This window comes from Zootoca vivipara, chromosome 7 (genome assembly GCF_963506605.1).
Source record: "Zootoca vivipara chromosome 7, rZooViv1.1, whole genome shotgun sequence".
Classification (NCBI taxonomy): domain Eukaryota; kingdom Metazoa; phylum Chordata; class Lepidosauria; order Squamata; family Lacertidae; genus Zootoca; species Zootoca vivipara.
This window is the reverse complement of record NC_083282.1, coordinates 18,806,127-18,825,149: the sequence shown is the minus strand read 5'-3', so window position 1 is coordinate 18,825,149 and position 19,023 is coordinate 18,806,127. Positions and strand designations below refer to the sequence as shown.

At 43.7% G+C, this 19,023-nt stretch overlaps 1 protein-coding gene across 4 annotated transcripts in view; it reads right to left on the bottom strand.

Moving 5' to 3' along the window:
* The window catches only part of COL11A1 (collagen type XI alpha 1 chain), a 252,806-nt gene that overhangs the window by 203,001 nt on the left and 30,782 nt on the right, over window positions 1-19,023 (bottom strand). For all 4 annotated transcript variants that reach the window (XM_035122972.2, XM_035122974.2, XM_035122973.2 and 1 more), the window contains exons 2-4: window positions 17,074-17,241; window positions 8,631-8,844; window positions 6,993-7,155 (exon numbers count right to left, since the gene is read on the bottom strand). In XM_035122972.2, the coding sequence (XP_034978863.2) occupies window positions 6,993-7,155; window positions 8,631-8,844; window positions 17,074-17,241 (545 nt within the window). The remainder of the gene's footprint in view (window positions 1-6,992; window positions 7,156-8,630; window positions 8,845-17,073; window positions 17,242-19,023) is intronic.

The window sequence follows — 19,023 nt, the reverse complement described above, 5'->3', positions numbered from 1 at the left end:
TGGCATTGTACGAGCTGGGGCAAAAAGGTATTCTTGGGTACACAGAAAGCACGTGCTACAGTGAGAGCTATGGAGCACGCATTTCACTAGAGCAGGCATACCCAAACTTCGGCCCTCCAGATGTTTTGGACTACAATTCCCATCTTCCCTGACCACTGGTCCTGTTAGGTAAGGATCATGGGAGTTGTAGGCCAAAACATCTGGAGGGCCTCAGTTTGGGGGTGCCTGCACTAGAGATATTAAGAAGGACCAAGAAAATGATGTGACATTAATGCAAGGCCACTACAGTTGAGAATCACTGAACTCCCAAAGTATCACTCAATCCACCTGAATCCACCCACCCAACCCATCATATACCTTGCTGAGATGTAGCACCTTTGGGCTGTAAATGGGTGAGTGGGAGAATAAGCTGCTTCTCAGGGGGTTAGGGTTAGGGTTAGGGTTAGGGTTAGGGTTAGGGTTAGGGTTAGGGTTAGGGTTAGGGTTAGGGTAAAATGCACAAAGACCCACCTCATGCCCAGTTGTGTGCCATCTTTGAAATACCCTGAACAGATGGGGCACCTAAATTCTCCTATTTATTTTAGACCGGCTCACTATTACAAAAAGTATTTACCTCATACCAAAATCGCTACATTCTTTCTACATGTGTGTAAATTTCTACAGCTATTCTTAATCCTATGAACATGCTGCTGTTCTCAGTACTGAATACAGTGGTACCTCTACTTATGAATGTTTCTACTTATGAATGGAGTTCCGTCCACCATCTTGGATGCTGTTTGGATAGGATTTTTTCTACTTACGAATTTTTAGATACGGTTGCTTCTACTTACGAATTTATTCTCCCAATGCATTCCTATGGGATTCAACTTACAATTTTTTTCTACTTACAAATGTGCATTCGGAACGCATTAAATTCATAAGTAGAGGTACCACTGTAGTTGCATCCAAAATAAAGCATTTACAGGCAGTTACGTAGTTTCTCTAATGAGTCACTGGCAATTTTGCTTCCTCCTTCTCCTGTTCAGCAGTGGTACTATTCAGTTCTAATATACTAAGCTCCAAATTTTGCTGGAATGGTTTGCTCCGTACCGCACGTATCATTTCCCCCCATACTTTTTAGAACATAGATTCCATTGAAAGTTGTGTAGAATAATACACCTCAAGTGTTTGAATAACAACCTATGTATTAGATACTAGGGACGCAGGTGGCGCTGTGGGTTAAACCACAGAGCCTAGGGCTTGCCGATCAGAAGGTCGGCGGTTCGAATCCCCGCGATTTGTTGAGCTCCCATTGCTCGGTCCCAGCTCCTGTCAACCTAGCAGTTCGAAAACATGTCAAAGTGCAAGTAGATAAATAGGTACTGCTCTGGCGGGAAGGTAAACGGCGTTTCCGTGCGCTGCTCTGGTTCGCCAGAAGCGGCTTTGTCATGCTGGCCACATGACCTGGAAGCTGTATGCCGGCTCCCTTGGCCAATAACATGAGATGAGCGCCGCAACCCCAGAGTCGGTCACGACTGGACCTAATGGTCAGGGGTCCCTTTACCTTTACTAGGGTACTGAAGCCCTTCTGAGATAGATATTCTTAATGCCTATTTTTTTCAGCCAATGTGTGGAACAATATTTATTTATTATTCAAACACAAGAAATCCATTAGTACCTGTAATGGGTTTGGGGGAGATGAATTCCAGCTCTACGGAATTGTGCTTCAATCTCTCTCTGCTAGTCATCAAACTCAATGATTACCTTTTCAGAGTCAACATAACAAAATACTGTAGAATGAAACATTAGCAGGAAATTAAGCCTGTAGTCTTCATCCTGTTCTCCCATTCTCAAATAATTATGTGTTTTGAAAATTGAGTCTCACTAATAGTAGCATGCTGTTGTCACCACGGCTGCGAGTTCATGTGTGCATCATGTGTCTGCTTGATTACTACAACTTCCAAATCCTGCTCAGATGTTATAACTGAACACAGAGCATAACAAGAGCTGAAAGTAGAGCCACCAAATACAGGTGACTCTCCATTTATGCATGGGTTATGTTCTGGGCTAGCGTCTGCCTAAGTGAAATGCATGTAAGTGAGGAACCTGCTGCAGTAAATACAGCTTCTCACACAACAGCTGTTGACTGGGGTGGTGGCAGCAGTGAGAGCTCCCACATGCTTTTTCGAAGCACTTGGAGTCTTTTTTCCTGGACTTTTGGCTCACTGGTGTCCTCTTTGGACTCTGATAGGGCCTCCTCATGAGCTACAAGGACCTTCCAGCTCTCACCTGCCATATCAGGTAAGCATTCATTTGTTTGTTTGCTTCTTTACCAGCACAAGTCAACCGCGTGCAAGTACAGGAATGCCTGTAGTCATACCCTAGATATCTCATGCAGCAGCTAGCCCTAACCCTTGCCATCCACACATAAAGAGCAAACATCAACAGGGAAGAGGCCTTTGCGTGTTGAACTGTACGTCCTACATGTGGGTGCCAGGAAGCACGTTTCGTGGCATGACCCCACTCCATGAGCCTGAGTTTGCCAAAATGGGAACTGTATTGCCTGAATAGGGTTGAACTGATGGTCTGCATGTGTGATATAGCCACCACAGTTCAAATATCAGAGACAAAGGGGTGAGGAACATGTGCCCCTCTAGATGTTGTTGGACTACAACTCTCATCAGCCCCAGCCATAATGGTCAATGGTCAGGGATTATGGGAACTGACAGTCCAACAACATCTGACGGACCACAAGTTCCCCATCCCTGCATCACATCAAGCTCAATCACTTTGATTGATACAGCTCTCAAATTTCGCTGTGATGGGATACCAAGTGATGCTGGTTTTCGACAGCTCTACCACTGCAACCAATCGCAGAGAGCCAAATTCATGATCAGAAAATGAATTGGATCCCAAACACTTGTGAGCCTTTCCAGGGCCCTCCTGTAAGAACCATATAAGGAAGAATGTGGAAACCCGCCGAGATAAATTTCACTAGATCTATCCAGTCTTCCAGTTTCCCTCAAAACTCCCCAGATGTTCCACCTGAGGCAGAACCTCCCAATTCACCTCAATTTTCACTTTGGGAGAGGGGACCCTACAACAGCCAGGGATGTCCAGAGCACCACTGAGGATTGCTTGCTAGCCTCTTGTGGCTGTGTTTTATCACCAAAGGACAGTGCTCAAATTTGTCTGAATTTTTGAGGGCAACTTAGAATGTGCGGAATTCATAAGGATGGAGTAACTGTATACTTTCCAGGAATTAATGTGGCTCCAAACCAATGGAGGACACGTTGTTGTTGATGATGATGATGATGCACGACTTGTCTCCAGGCACTGCGGTCATCTGCAAAGGCATTCCCACACAGCAGGGTTGATTTTGCCAGCTTTCATGTTTGTAGACATCTTTGTAACACAGTGCTGGTATGCCAATGGGCCTGGTGCCTGAAGCCAGCTCCCCGTACAGCACGTCCTTGGGGATCTTGCCATCTTCCATCATCACCATCTATTATTATTATTATTATTATTATTATTATTATTATTATTAGCCTTCCTAATAACCTCTGTGGGAAGCAAAAAGACTTAACTAAGCCTCACCACCACATCTATTCTTACAGCCTTTCTTTTCAGCTCGGAATATTTTCACTGGCAGATGATAGGCTTGTAAAAATCAGACGCCTGAAAACATAAATGTCCTCCAGCAGTCTGTTAAAATAATATTCCTAGGCAATACCTCCTATATAGAGTTCAGTCACCCATATACATTTCTCTAAACAGATGTGCTTCAGTCTTCTGTATAATCCTTCTTCCTGGCTTTTAAATAGTGGAAAAATATACTTCCTTTTGCCAAATCCTCTCTAGTTACTGGAAAGATTTATGAAATAAATAAACTTCAGAAAGCCAGAGTCATAAACAAGAGTTCTTTCAGGGCCACCTTTGCCTCAACTGCAAGGAAGGCTGCAATCCTGCACTCATTTACAGACACGGGCACTTCTATCTTATACATATTTTCCTAGAAGTCAAGAGCCAGCACACATGCTATAGCCATCATGTGAGGACTGCTGGAAATGGCTTCCTTGTGATGATTTAGCCATGCTGTGGCCATAACATGTAATGGGAGCTATCAAGTGACTCTGGTGCCTGGCCCAGAGAATTCCTATACCAATGTGAGGCCTTTTAGTAGGTGACTTACACCGACGTAAAAACACTGCATGCCAGGCACCCAAATGACATGATGGCCCATGCTATATTTTGTTGCCATGTTGGAGACAAACGATCACACAGGCTGTTTCCAGCAATCTCCCTGGGATGTTTGCAACGAGTGTTCTCAGTCTCTACATGCCACGGATTAAGGGAAAATACGCTTCCAAGGAATTCAGCTTTGGATCACAGTCTTACAGCCAGTGTGATTTATCTAGAAGAAGAGGTGCCAGAACTCACCATGAATGCCTCCCTTGTTCCCTTATAATGGCAATGGCACCCATCTGAGAGGTGCCATTGAGTTCCAGTGACTTCTGGCTGAAAAAAAGGCCCTGCTTACAGCCCAATCTTAAATTTACTTAGACGTAACACCAGCTTTGAACATTCAAGACAAACAGAGGGAAAGGAAGCGCAAGAGACCCATGCATATTCCACATGCAAAATGCACCTCCACAGAGGAATATTCTTGTGCCATTTCTACCTATGCATTGCATGCAGCACCCTGTAAAGGGTGAACATTGGATATTCAAAATAATCCCTCTCCCCGTTTGTTCTGAATGTTGAAAGCCAGCTACCAGACAGCCCATACCAAGTGCCAAAGAATCGCAGGGAGAGTTCTCATTTTAACCTGAACAAAATCCACTCAGCTGTGTCATATTGTCAAGTGAGAAGGAGAATTATGCCACACACCATGCACCTGTGAGGTATAAAATGGGTGATAAAATGGCCGACTCCATTTATTGAGTTGGACAGGTATAAAATACTATCTATATGGAACCTTAAAGTGATTCTCTCTATGGTTAGTTGAGACTGAAAGACATTTCACTTAGAAAGATCAATCCTCTTTTTTTTCTGAGATATTTCCTTCCACAAGCTTCCCTCTGTCCTTTGTTTTCTGTATGTGTTCCACATCTCCATTTACCTGGTTGATTAATGACTGGGCAAATGTTTGAGAGAAACCCCTTTACTGACTGGTTGCCAGCCCTATGCAATCTCATCAAGCCGAGTTGCATTGTGTTCAATGGGACTAAGTTCAATGCCAGCCACAGGTGAGTATATAATGATTAATATACAGTGGAACCTCAGTTTACGAATACGATCCGTTCCATGGAGGTGTTCGTAAACGGAGGCATTCACTCCCCGAAGGCACGCTTCTGCACGTGCACGAAGCACCGATAGAGCGCTTCTGCACATGCATGAGCTGTGCAGATCGCTTCTGCGCATCCGATGCCACGGAACCCGGGTGTAAACACTTCCGGGTCTGTGGCATTCATAAACGGAGGCGTTCGTAAATGGGACTGTTTGTAAACCGAGGTACCACTGTATTTTTGAAGGGAGTTAGGGTGGTGCTGTGGTCTAAATCACTGAGCCTCTTGGGCTTGCTGATCAGAAGGTTGGTGGCTCAAATCCCCACGACGGGGTGAGCTCCCGTTGCTTGACCCCAGCTTCTGCCAACCTAGCAGTTCGAAAGCACGTCAAAGTGCAAGTAGATAAATAGGTACCACTCGGGCGGAAAGGTAAATGGTGTTTCCATGTGCTGCTCTGGTTCGCCAAAAGTGGCTTAGTCATGCTGGCCACATGACCCTGAAGCTGTACGCCAGCTCCCTCGGCCAGTAAAGTGAGATGAGCGCAGCAACCCCAGAGACGTTTGCGACGGGACATAACTGTCAGGGGTCCTTTACCTTTACCTGTAGGCTCCTATTAACCTCATGGTGGGCTATCAACCACCCTCAAAAAAGAGTGAAATAACTGACATAGTACATATTGGTAATTTCCTCCTATCTCACTCTAATAAGAACAAGCAGGAAACAAAGATCCCCAAACAACAGGAAGATTAAATCAAAATGAAAAAATGAAAAAGAGAAGTGTAGAATTTTCCAAAATAAAAAAGAAGGTAAAGTCTTTAGGACTCATGCAAAAGAAAAGTCTTTCCTTAACTGCTCTCTTAGAACTCCTTTAATGATATTCCTGCTCCATAGAGATAGAACTTGCAAAACAGCAAGAAGTTCATGAGACCAGAGCTATTTATTTACTTCAACATCTCTTTCCCAAAGTGCTGGGATTGGTCAGTCCAGGTAGTATCAGTTCCTCTTATTACAATCTTGACTTATCAATCAGAACAGAGTTCTCCCTTCTCCCTACCTTGGTATTTTCCTTATACGGCGAGCTTAGAGTGTTTTTAGCATATACTTGCCTGCAGTGATTTTTTTTTTAATGTCTTAATCACCAAGGTGCCATAAAGCTTTGGGGATCTCAACTTTGCCTTGGGCACCATATACAGATTCCACTTCACCTAAGAGAAGTCCAGAATCTCTCAGAAGCACCCAGATTCACCCAAATCTACTGTGCACCCCTAATGAATATCCAGTCTTAGTTGTGGGAATTCTCCAATTAGTAGGAGTGCAAATTCCAGTTACCTTAACAAATTGGTGTTTTTTTTTAAAAAAGAACCTTATGCCTAGGCAACTGTGAAAGAAAACCCTATCAGTTTCTCACAGCAACAGAAACTTTTGAGATTGGTTCAGTAAGAAACAAAGACATGAGCTATTGAGAAAGATATTTTTGGCCAAAACGTGTTGGGCACATTGTATAAATAAAGATCTCATCCCTTTTGGGGCATCTGTGAGATTAATTTCTCCCTTTTTTTGCACATCAGCCATGAAAGAGAGTCAAGTGTTCTTTTCAAAATAAGCTGGCCTTCTAAATGTGATTTCCATAAGCCTTATACTGATATAGTCCTAGACAGCTGAGATGAATGCCTGCAGTTTTCTTCTTTTGCAAAATCCGCTGTCATTTGATGGCTGAACACTTACCTCAAAAACTTCCTCATCCAGAATCCTTGTTCCAAAGACGGTGATGCCATTGGTGTCCACAATTGCTCGGTCACTCCTGCCAAGTGGTTTCTTGGTTTGCTTCTTACAGTCCACAATCAGGGTGACGGATTTCTTCTCCACACTAATAGCTACCCGATGCCACCTAGCACAAGAACATAACTGATTTTGGTAAAATAGGAATGATTTTGTTCTCAAAGAATGTTTGCAAATACAGTCACACCTCATGTTGCGTCCACTTCATGTTGCATCTTTTCAACTTGCAAACGGGCTTCGCGCATGCGCAGCAGTGCCGCTCTGGTTGCGGACTTTTCGGGTTCCAAATGGCACCTCAGAATGGATCGTGTCCGCAACCAGAGGTACCACTGTACAGTGGAGCCTCAGCTGTCGAACATAATCCATTCTGGAAGACCGCTTAACTTTCAAAATGTTCAACAACTGAGGCGCAATTGCCGGTTGGCAATTGCAATGGAGATAATGGAGAAACATGCTTTGGAAGCTGTTCGACTTCCGAGGCACATTCGTAAATGGAAGCATTCACTTCCGGGTTGCCGGTGTTCAAAAGCCAAAATATTCGACTTCTGAAACATTTGACAACCAAGGTTCCACTGTACCAATACTTTTTTTGGGGGGGGGGGGAGAGAATTACCTATTATATTTATTCAAAATATTTATTTTCCATCCTACAGTGGCGGAGCTTCATACTCCGGCACCAGAGGGCAGAGAGCAGGCGGGGAAGGGGCTGGCGTGCATCCCAGGGGCATGGTGTGCCACCCACAGGGGCGTGATGTGAGTCCTGGGGGAGTGACGCACATCCTGGGGGCGTGGCACAGTGCCTGCGGGGGCTGCCACGATGGCACCCCACCATGATTACGCTGATGGGGCAGTGCGCTCCCCCCACACTCCTCTTACTCCGCCACTGCCATCCTACTCAGCAGGTGAGGCCTGATCAACTTCACTGTCAACCACCCTACATTCACTGAATGTCTGCATTCAATTGTAAAGGTAAAAGTAATGGACCTCTGTCAGTTAAGTCCAGTCGTGAACGACTCTGGGGTTGCGGCACTCATCTCGCTTTACTGGCCAAGGGAGCCAGCATTTGTCCGCAGACAGTTTTTCCAGGTCATGTGGCCAGCATGGCGAAACCAGAGCAGCGCATGGAAACGGCGTTTACCTTCCCACCGGAGTGGTACCTATTTATCTACTTTCACTTTGACGTGCTTTCGAACCACTAGATTGGCAGGAGCGGGGACCGAACAACGGGAGCTCACCCCGTCACGGGGATTTGAACCACTGACCTTCCTATCAACAAGCCCTAGGCTCAGTGGTTTAGACCACAGCGCCATCCGTGTCCCTGCATTCAATGGTACCACCCACCAAACACTCTACTGTAGCTGCACATTGTATGGGAAGATCAGCAGTGGTAGGAAATCTGGCTTTCAAGGAAATTTGTTTGCTATTACTGAACTAGCTGTTGAGGAATTCCTGATAAGCTTCCAGTTTTCTATAGAACACAATTTTTGTGTGGGTGGGGTGGAATCCTGGTCTGGATCATCTGGCTGCAGGTATTAGTTCTTTTCACCACCTTAGATGCCATATCCACCTTCATTTTTCACTTACTTTCCATCAGCAATGTTGACGGTTCTGAAGAGGGGATAATCTTCCGGCGCAGGCTTCCCATTTTGATCCTCATACAGGAAGACAGGCGACCTGCCCACCTCAACACCAACTTGCTGGATGCCTTGTTCATTGTAGACAGAAAAAAGAAAGGACTGGATCCCTTTTTTAGGTTTCACTGTAAATAGTATCGAAAAGTCTTCAGGGAAGTTTCCACCTGTCGAGAGAAAAATGCAGAGTCACTAATCTTGCGGAGAAGAAACGTCCTATACCTTAGGACTGCTTGGTCACATCCCATGTCCAGGCAACACTCTGGCCCTTCTGTGACCTCCTCAAGTGCTTTTGCCTTCTGGAATGTGTCCTTCATATGTGATTATGCCTCTCGCTTGCTTGCCTGGTTGAGAGTTATGCATCTGAATTTTGTATGGTTAGAAAATAGTCAACTTACAGAGGTAGCAGTCAGTGCAGTTGCCCCATCGACTTTTTGTCTCTGGCCCTGCCCTCTGCTGCCATGCGGCCCCCAGAAGATTGTGTACAAGGGAATGGTAACCTTGGACTGAAAAAGGCTCCCAGCTCCAAACCAAAGTAAATCAAACTTTCTATTACTTCTCTTAAAAACAAGTGCTACAAATTACGGGGTGCTTCCTTCTCTTAAAGCATTGTACTTTCCTTCCGATTCATTCCGCTCTACAAGCACTTAATTGTATGGCCACTTCTGAACCTCAATCACGATTTCTTTAAGTGCTGCAAAGGGAGAATAATGAAATCCCAAGTCCCATTAAAACCAATTGGGCTGAGAAACTCATTTAGATGAAGACTCACATGATGAGATTTTACATCACCACCTTTATTGTTTGTTCCTTCTTATTCTGCGATACGATACACATAACCTGTAACTCCTTTTGTCCTCTATTCAGTTGCAGTTGTTACTGGTACAATTAAAATTAACTTTAAAAAGCAATGGGGCTCCAATACCATTCTTGATCTTATTCACATGAAGTCCCCTCAAGTTCAATAGAACTCACCTTTAATCAAGTAGGCTGCAATGAAGGTGTGCCACGACAAAATAAATGGGACTTACTTGTGAGTAAGCATGATTAGGACTCGAGTGTTGGTTCCACTGATTTTAGTGTGGCTTGGGCAAGCCTAATATTGGTCACAATCATCCATCTTCTGGTAATCTAGATCACTGTAATGCACTCTGCATGGGACTACTCTTGAAGACAGTCGAGAGGCGGCCACAATTTTGTATGGTGCAGCTTATCAGAATCATGGAACACCAAAACTGACAACCTATATGCTACCAAGCCCAATTCAAGATGTTGGTGTTAAATTGTAAAATCCTAAATATATGGGGACCCATATAGTTGAAGGAGCATTCAGGGGTCATATTCATTTTTGCATGTGTGATAGATGCATGTGTGCCCATATGGTTTGTGTGTGTGTGTAGGAGAGTGAAAGTGGTGTGTGTGTGTATGCTTATGGAAGGTTGTGAGATCAAGTTTCTGTGTATGCCTGGTGTACACCTTTGGTTATTTAGATGTTTCTGAAATCCAACTCCCACCAGCTCCAGGCAAGTATGGCCAATAGCCAGGAATAATGAGAACTGTAGTTCAGCAACATCTGGAGGGCCAGATGTTCCCCATACCTGGGTTATGCATTTGAGCATAAAGTCCTTCATTTATTTATTGTTAAGCAGCAAACTGGCTCGACTACTTAACATAAAAAAAAAAAAACATATTAAGCGGTATACGGTAAAAGATAGAAAAACATAGCACGGTGTAAAAAAACAAATTATCTTGCTGGTTTCCTTTCTGCCCCAAATTCCAGCCTACCATGATAATTTTGAATGCTATTTCCATCTTCCATAGCATTAAGCTAAGTGTCATTTGCAAATTTGACAAGCGTCCCCTCTACACCATGCGAGTCAGGGGACCTGTAGATGAATGAAATAGCTGTGGAGAGAGCCATTCCTGTTTTAAACACTCAAAGCCCTTAGTGCATCTAAGGAAGAGTAAAGCCAGTTCATTTTTAAAGCCCAAATTAGAACCGCTTAGCATCCCGGTGGGATGGGCTCCAACCCAATTTGCATTTGAGCGATATAAAACTGCTGGGGCTGAATCATAAAGTGGCTTTGTGGAGCTTAAACAACATTAGATGCTCTACAGGTTTCAAATTGCTTAAGCTCCTTAAAATCGCTGTAAGTGAGAGAGGGTTTAAACAGATTATGCTCACGGAAGGTTGTGAAATATTCCAAACCATTTGAATCTGCCTCTGCCCTTGGATACAATTCTGGGAATTTGACTTGTAAAATCTTTCAGAAAGAAAGACAAATTTCAGGGCAGAAGCTACAGGAAGTGGGAATGGCTTGCTTGATGCACTGAGGCCATCATTTCAAAAACCTATGGATTCCTCTCTAACCCTATATATATATATATATATATATATATATATATATATATATATATATATATATCCCAGTAGCACCTTAAAAACCAACTAAGTTTGCTCTTGGTATTAGTTGGACTCTAAGGTGCTACTGGACATTATGTATATGTTTTGACTGTGTCAGACCAACATGGTTACCTACCTGAATCTCTAACCCTATTTGTATTTCACCTGTTTCTTCGTGAGGCATAATTGTATTTATTTATTAATGCCTACATTTTCAACCTTGGGTTCCCAGATGTTGTTGGACTACAACTCCCATCTCCCCCAGACAGCTTAGGCAGCAGCCATGAATAATAGGAGTTGTATTCCAATGACATCTCGGGACCCAAGTTTGAAGAACACTGCTTTACACCATTAAGTGACAACAAAGAAACAAATGTGAATTGTATTGGAAGCACTTTCTGTTGACACGTACAAGAATAGAGCATCCTATGTGTGCAAGCTATTTTGTTCTCAGCTGAAAATGGATATGCTCAGCGTCCTACCTTTTGGCACAAGTGACTGCAAAAAGGAAGAAAAAGCTCAGACCTGCATGAATGAGGGCCAGGAGGACGGAGAGCTTCAGACTTGAAAGGATCTGAACACCTGCCTTGTCTGAACTGTTAATCTAATCTAAAGGATATGCTGAGAATGTTTAAGGCAGGTGGCACTAATTCATCTAGTCTGGACATGTGCTTTCAGGCTGCTAGAACAAACTGCAGATAGAAAACGCTGTGGGAAGGTCATGGACAGAGGTTTTGAAGCGTTCTCCCAAATTGAGCAGTGGATAGCATTATTTTACTAGATTGAGTTGTTGTTGTTTTTATTTTTTTAAAAAACCCTCCCAGCTGCTTACTGCAGAAAAGGAGGCTTTATGTATTCCTCCGAGCTCAAGTGAGTATCTGTAAATATTGGCATCTTTTGACCACCAAAATATTAAATGCAATGCTTTTCATTCAAAAGTTGAACACATTTATCTCAGCCTTAAGTCCACTGATTTCAACTTTGAGTATGTCTAACCCTGCATATCATACATTATCTTTACTATACTGTATAGACTTTTTTTAAAAAAAAACACAACCCCACAAACACACAATCCTCTCTGTGTCTTCCTGTAAAAAAAGCAACTTTGGCCTTCAAATGGTCTTCGAATTACAACTTGATGCAGCTCTTCAAGCTGAAGCGAGTAACTGCAAATATTAGCATTCTTTTGCCAGCCACATATTAAATGTGGCAGTTTTCATTTGAAAGTTTGAAGGCATTGCTTGAACATCGTATCTCAAACTTTCAAATGTGAATGAAATTTCATTTTGTGCATCCAGTACTCCCAAGCTGGATTGAGAGGGGATGCAGGTGAGCCCAAGGCAGCATGTTAAAGGGTGAGGGTGGCAGAATGGAATCCTTCCTTTGAAGGATAGAATGCTCCATCCATTCTCAGCCAGCCTACTCACTTTCCTGCATGCAATACCTTCCTGCCTATGGCTGCAAGACAAGAGCTAACATACTAGGGCTGCTGTGATTACCACTGTAACAAAATCCACATCAGTATTAAATACAATTGCATCTCACCTGCCAAACATTACTGAATGTGCTGTCAAATATAAAATACTAAAATCAGGTACCGTGGTGCCAGAACTGCAGGTATAAAGTATTCTAAGATAGTCAGGAAATATTTTGGTGATATGCCTTGGCTTAGCTCAGCACTGCAGCAGAATGACCAAACAAATAAAATGGTTGATTGATTCAAAACAAGAGCAGTCCCCTTTCCAGAAGCCCACATTTGTTCGTTCATACTAGGTCCTGATTTGGCTTAGCATGATGTGCTCATGAGGACAGTATCAGATTTTGTAACTGAGCTGGTTCACACATAATGTTAAGCCATAGTTAACAAGTAGTTGTGGTTTAATGAAAACGAGAAGCATAGTTGTGAGGGACAGAAGTTACAGGCAAGTCCCTCCCATCTTAAGTAGCAGCTCGTCACCCAGCGCGAGTGCTAGTGGAGAGGGAGAAGTCTCCAGCGGAGACTCAGGAAGTGGTGACCGAGGCTCTGGCAAGGTAGCGGAGCCCATGCCCAGTGTGGGAAGGGAAGTGGGGGGCAAGGGAAGAAGGCCGATCCAGCCGACCCCGGAATTGCGCAGGAAACGACGGGGGCGGAGATTCAGTATGCCTAGACTACTTTGCTGGAAGAAAACGCGTGAATCTCCATTCGGAGGTTCTGACCCCTAACTGACAACATGTACATAGTACTGTTCTGCACTGTAAATAATCAACACTAAATAAAAGAATGAAAAGACAACGCCTGGAGGAGTCTTTACTCTAGAGCAGCCGCTACAGCGCCTGTGACAATAGTGGTGCACACTACTGATTAGCTCCCACTTTGCTCCTTCCTCTCTTCTGTCTTCAGGAGGCAAGAAATCAGAGGCTAGCTTTGCATTATATGTGAACAAGCACTCGTGGTTTTATTTCCCGCAAAGGAATGACAAGTGGTAAGCCAGGAATAAATCTGGAAAGAAACGAACCACAAGCACTCACCTTTGGTTTGTTTCTTCACAGCATGACAAAGATAGGAGCAGGAGAGGAGAGTGACAGAGGCATTAAGCCTTAGTTAATATATATTGCTATAGTTTAACATTATTCACAAACCAAGGCTTTGTCAGGTTTAGGTGACATGACAAGCCACAGTTGAATTTTTTTAAAGGAAGCAAACTTTTCCAAACCCTTCCTCACAGCCACACCAGAGAAGGACAGGGGGTAGTCACAAGACCTGGGGAAGACTAGACTCAGTCACATAACAATAAACCATGGCTTGTCATGTTTTAGTTTACCTTGGGTATTAATATTATTTCGCCCTCCACTTCCTTGTAGCTATTATTCTGCCTGCCATAAGACTATCCTGTCCTGGAGTTTAGTGCTCTCCAGCCACATAATTGTTTTTAAAGGTAGAATAATTCGTTCAGGTAACAGGGGAAGTAAACTCATTGGCAATCTTACAGTGATAATGCTGTGGTTACAGGTAGGTAGCCGTGTTGGTCTGGATCGAAGTAAAATAAAAAAATTCCTTCAGTAGCACCTTAAAGACCAACTAAGTTGATAATGCTGTGTTCACAGATGGTTTTGTGCTCAGTTCATTAAAGCATTCACATTCTCTCCACTTCTTTTGTTCAAGTGGAGAACACGCTCTCGCTCTCTCTCTCTCTCTCTCTGTGTGTGTGTGTGTGTGTGTGTTTTCTCTTTTCCTCCGCTGTTCAAATGGTCCTCCCCCCCCCCACTTCTTCACCTGCATTCCCAGAGAGAAAAGCTCTTGAGGCCATCTGGGGGGCAGAAATGTTAGTTCCTCAGATTAGTTCTAACACTAGAAATCCTACAAATGTCACAAAGGAAGAAAAGGCGGGGAGCGAGGAAGACAGAGCCAAAGGCTATTTTAATTTAGGTAACTGCCAACAAACAGCATAATGAGCGTGTTTACTCTGGCAACCAAAACACACACACACACAAAAAGAAACCCAAAATGAGCAGCTTCCATATCGCTGCCAAACCTACCAACTATATTACAGTGCCATTCTGAAAAAATAAAAACCAGCAGCAGCATCCTAACGGCAAGTTAGCACAAGACTTATTTCCCCTCAAGGGAATGTCTGTTCTGCGCTCTCCAGCCCTGGCTTTGGCAGAGGGCATTTTATTCTCTGCTAACAGCTTCTAAAAGGCAACGGTCCAATGACCATTCGAGAGCTTTCAATGGCAAGGTCACTGTGATTTAAGACTGAGTGACAGCTCCGCTCTACCATCAGTTCTTATTTGTGTAAGCGAGCCTTTTCTCAAAAAAGAGAGAGAGAAAAGCTCTCTAGCTAGGGCATGAGGTGGCAGGGAAACCCTGATAAAGCAAGGGGGCTCTTTAATACTGCCGAAGAGTACCCTGAAGAGAGTGCCATTGTTCCCAAGCGATTCAGAGCTCGTTTTCAAGGGCAGCTGCTGCACAGGCCAGCCAAGAGATGCCGCTTCCTCCGGAGGGGACGGTTGTCAGGTGGCCAACAGTGAGCGAGAAACTCTGCTCGCATAGGGCCAGGAAGGCCGACTGCTTAGATCCCACTGGAATGAATGGGATTTCAGTAGCAACCACCGTGCAGGACCGCAGCCACTAAGTTGTAAATTCCAGTGGGTTCAATCTTGTTTTTCTTCTCTTCCTGCTCCTTATTTCAAGACTAATAGTTCCTTCTTTAAAAATACAAAAAGTTAATACGGTGGTACCTCTGGTTGCGAATGGGATCCGTTCCGGAGGCCCGTTCGCAACATGAAAAGGCCGCATCCTGAAGCGCCACAGGTGCATGACACAATTTCAGTGCTTCTGCGCATGTGCGTGCCCCAAACCTGGAAGTAACCCCTTCTGGGACTTCCAGGGTTTGGCGCGTCCGTAACCTGAAAAGACGTAACCTGCAGTGGACGTAACATGAGGTATGTCTGTACTATCTCTGTACTTCAGGCAGATATACTTATTGGTCAAGTTACCACTGACAAGGTGACCCTCTGGGTCACAAAAGCTTATCCCCTACTAAGGCATACCCTCCAACATTTCTTTGATGAAAACAGGTAAAAGGGTAAAGCTAAATGACTCCTAGACGTTTAAGTCCAGTCAAAGGCAACTATGGGGTTGTGGTGCTCATCTAGCTTCAGGGTGAGGGAGCCGATGTTTGTCCACAGGCAGCTTTCCAGGTCATATGGCCTGGAACTGCTTCTGGCACAACAGAACACCATGGCGTAAGGCAGAACACACAGAAACACCGTTTATCTTCATGCCACAGTGGTACCTATTTATTTACTTGCACTGGTGTGCTTTTGAACTCCTAGGTTGGCAGAAGCTAGGGCACAGCAACAGGAGATCACCCCGTTCCAGGGATTTGAACCACTGACCTTCTGATTGGCAAAGCCCCAAAGGCTCAGTATTTAGACCACAGCGCCACCTGCATCTGATGAAAATAGGGACATCCTATCCATACCCTCCAACATTTCTCCGATGAAAATTTGGATGTCCAGTTCTATTTTTCTAGAAAAGGAGGTGGCAGAACTTACCATGCACACCACACTTGTTCTCTTAGAATGGCAATGGCGCCCTTTGTGGCCCTCCATATACTACTGGACTACAGCTGTCACCATCCCTGATCACTGGCCATGCTGGCTGGTGCAGATGGGTCTTGAAGCTCAACAACATTTGGGAAACTAGGTGTTCCTCACTCCTGACATCATATCTTAGTCTATAATCTGAAAACAGCACAATCCTATAGATCTCTACCCCAGAGGAAACCACAATGAAATCACTGGTGCTTAAGAATAGAGGCTAAACCGGTTTTCCAGTTCTGTTACAATGGGAAACTATGATTCAATTTAAAAAATCCAGAAACCTTCTGTTGCAAAGGGAAGGGGTGGTGGTTCTAATATACACTATTTGTTTCCAAATTGTCTGCAATCTACAATGCAATTTGTCATGGTGCATGGATAACTTTACCAGAAAGAAAATGAACTTTCTATATCATCACTTCCTGTGATGCTTTGATGTACTTCCTAAGGAGGGGTTGGGAACTGTTCCATGGTAAAATGTAGCTACACAAGCCCCTTTATCTGGCCTTTGGGACTCTCCCCAGGCTACACATCAGACCTGCATACTTCTTGAGTATTTTCATTTGTCAGGAAGCTGCTTCTTGTTTTCCTGAATTGAGACTGGACAGAGGATGAATTAGTCTACTGTACGAAAGTCAAATTCACATTTGGCGCTCTGCTCACTTTGGCCTTTGGCCCCATCCACCACTCATATGTGGCCCCTGAAAAGCTGTCCAGAAGGGAATATGGCCCTCAGCTTGAAAAGAAGTTTCTTTTCAACATTCTAAAATGTTGATTAAACAAATGAAATTATAACCATAGTTTTGGGAAGTCATAAACTTAAAGACAAAGCCAAGAGCCTGTAAAAACATAAAAGATTAACCTCGCCCAAAAATAAATATTACAGCTCACAAACAGCTTCCCTCACCTGGGTATAATTGTTTGGTTGGAGCACTGAGTTGTGCATTTTTTGAAACTCTGTAGGCAACATCTGATCCTTTGGAATTCCTTCTGTTTATGCAAATTCCTGCTGTTTTTGATATTCCTTCTGGTGAATTGTGAAACTCTAATGCTTTGAGCACGTCAACTGGTTCAGCTGAAAAACAAAGAGAAAAATAATTATTATTCACACGCCTTCTAAAATATTGCATTTGCTCACTTCTTAGAAACTGAACTGATGTACATATTCAGGAGCATGTTCAGGGATTAAACATCATTTTGGGTCACCCCCCCCCCAAAAAAAAGCTCTGGTGGTACAAAGCCTATTAGCAAATGTCCAATAGGTTCAACAGCCGCTGAACTCCCTTGCTTGTGCTATCAGAAGTTAGGATCTCATGAAATAAGACTAGTCCGAGTCACGACAAATGCAGGAGGCCAGTATCCCTCCAATCCACTAATCTCCAACCCCTCTGTCTTTTTCTCCAGAAACAGGAATGAAGGTTATAAGGAAACCAGATGTGGAGTTAGGAAGATATGACTGTGCATACTCCAAAAAAATATGGCAGAGTTGGCTGGAAGAGGGAGGAAGTCTAACGCAAGAGCAATGGAAAGAAGGAAGGAAAGAGTAATCAAAGGGTGACAAAGGTCCCCTGGATTTAAGAAATCTCTCTTAAAGGGGGAGGTATTTAATCCAAACTATCATACACCACTTTTAAAACATTTCTGCTTAGGTGTCTTATGATGTACCACAAACGTTCCATTTGTCAGGGTGCCACGAAGCAGGAGTTGTGTGGAATCTGTGCCTCAAAGAGGTGAAGTCAAAGAGACAAATTTACATCTACCACAAACTTTAGCAGATTTTAGACCAGAAGCATTCCATGGCAGAATGCTTCAAGGAGGAGCTAATTGCCATATGGGTACAACACTGCAGAACTGCTCAGATTTGGAAGCTGTACTCCTGGCCCTGGGCAACAACACAGGTTGTACCGCCACCACAAGGCAGTCAACTCTTACAAATTGTTGGGCAAGGAGCATGCATGACTAGCACCATCTTTTGTACGACAACGACAATTTATTTATTATTTATATTAAATTTGCACACCATCCTTCATCAGAACATCACATTCTACGAGTGAGAAGCCACTGCATAAAGGGTCCATTCTCATGTTGCCAACCTCCAGAACTCTCGAGGAGGCACACGAAAAAGGGTCTCAGATGATGATTGCAGGATCCAAGATGGTTCATATGAGGAGATTCAATCCTTGAGGTATTGTGGTCTACAAGAGGAAGCAACCAGGTGGTCACTGAAAACTACAAGAAAGAAGATTCCACCTAAACATTAGGAAGAACTTCCTGACAGTAAGAGCTGTTCGGCAGTGGCATTTGCTACCAAGGAGTGTGGTGGAGTCTCCTTTTTTTGAGGTCTTTAAGCAGAGGCTTGACAGGGATATGTCAAGAATGCTTCGATGGTGTTTCCTGCTTGGCAGGGGGTTGGACTGGATGGCCCTTGTGGTCTCTTCCAACTCTATGATTCTATGAATCCTGTCCACCAATTTCACTGAAGTTATTGCTGTAAAAGCTAACCCTATCACAGTCCAGAGAATACCTCATAGCAAAATCATAGTCAATTGAATACAACCCCCCCCCCTTTTAAAAATAAATGAATACATAAGAAGGTAGTCTTACTTAAATAATTCAGCATCCAAATATAGTAGCAGCATTTGTTGATTCAATGCTTCCACCCTCTGTACTTAAAATTCACATAGCATGCAGAAAGATCAAGAGATATATAAGGTGTATGAAAAGATGTACAGTGGTACCTTGGGTTCTGAAACTTAATCCATTCCGGGAGTCCGTTCGACTCCCAAAACCAAAGCACAGCTTCCGATTGGCTGCAGGAGCTTCCTGCATTCAAGCGGAAGCCGTATTGGACATTTGG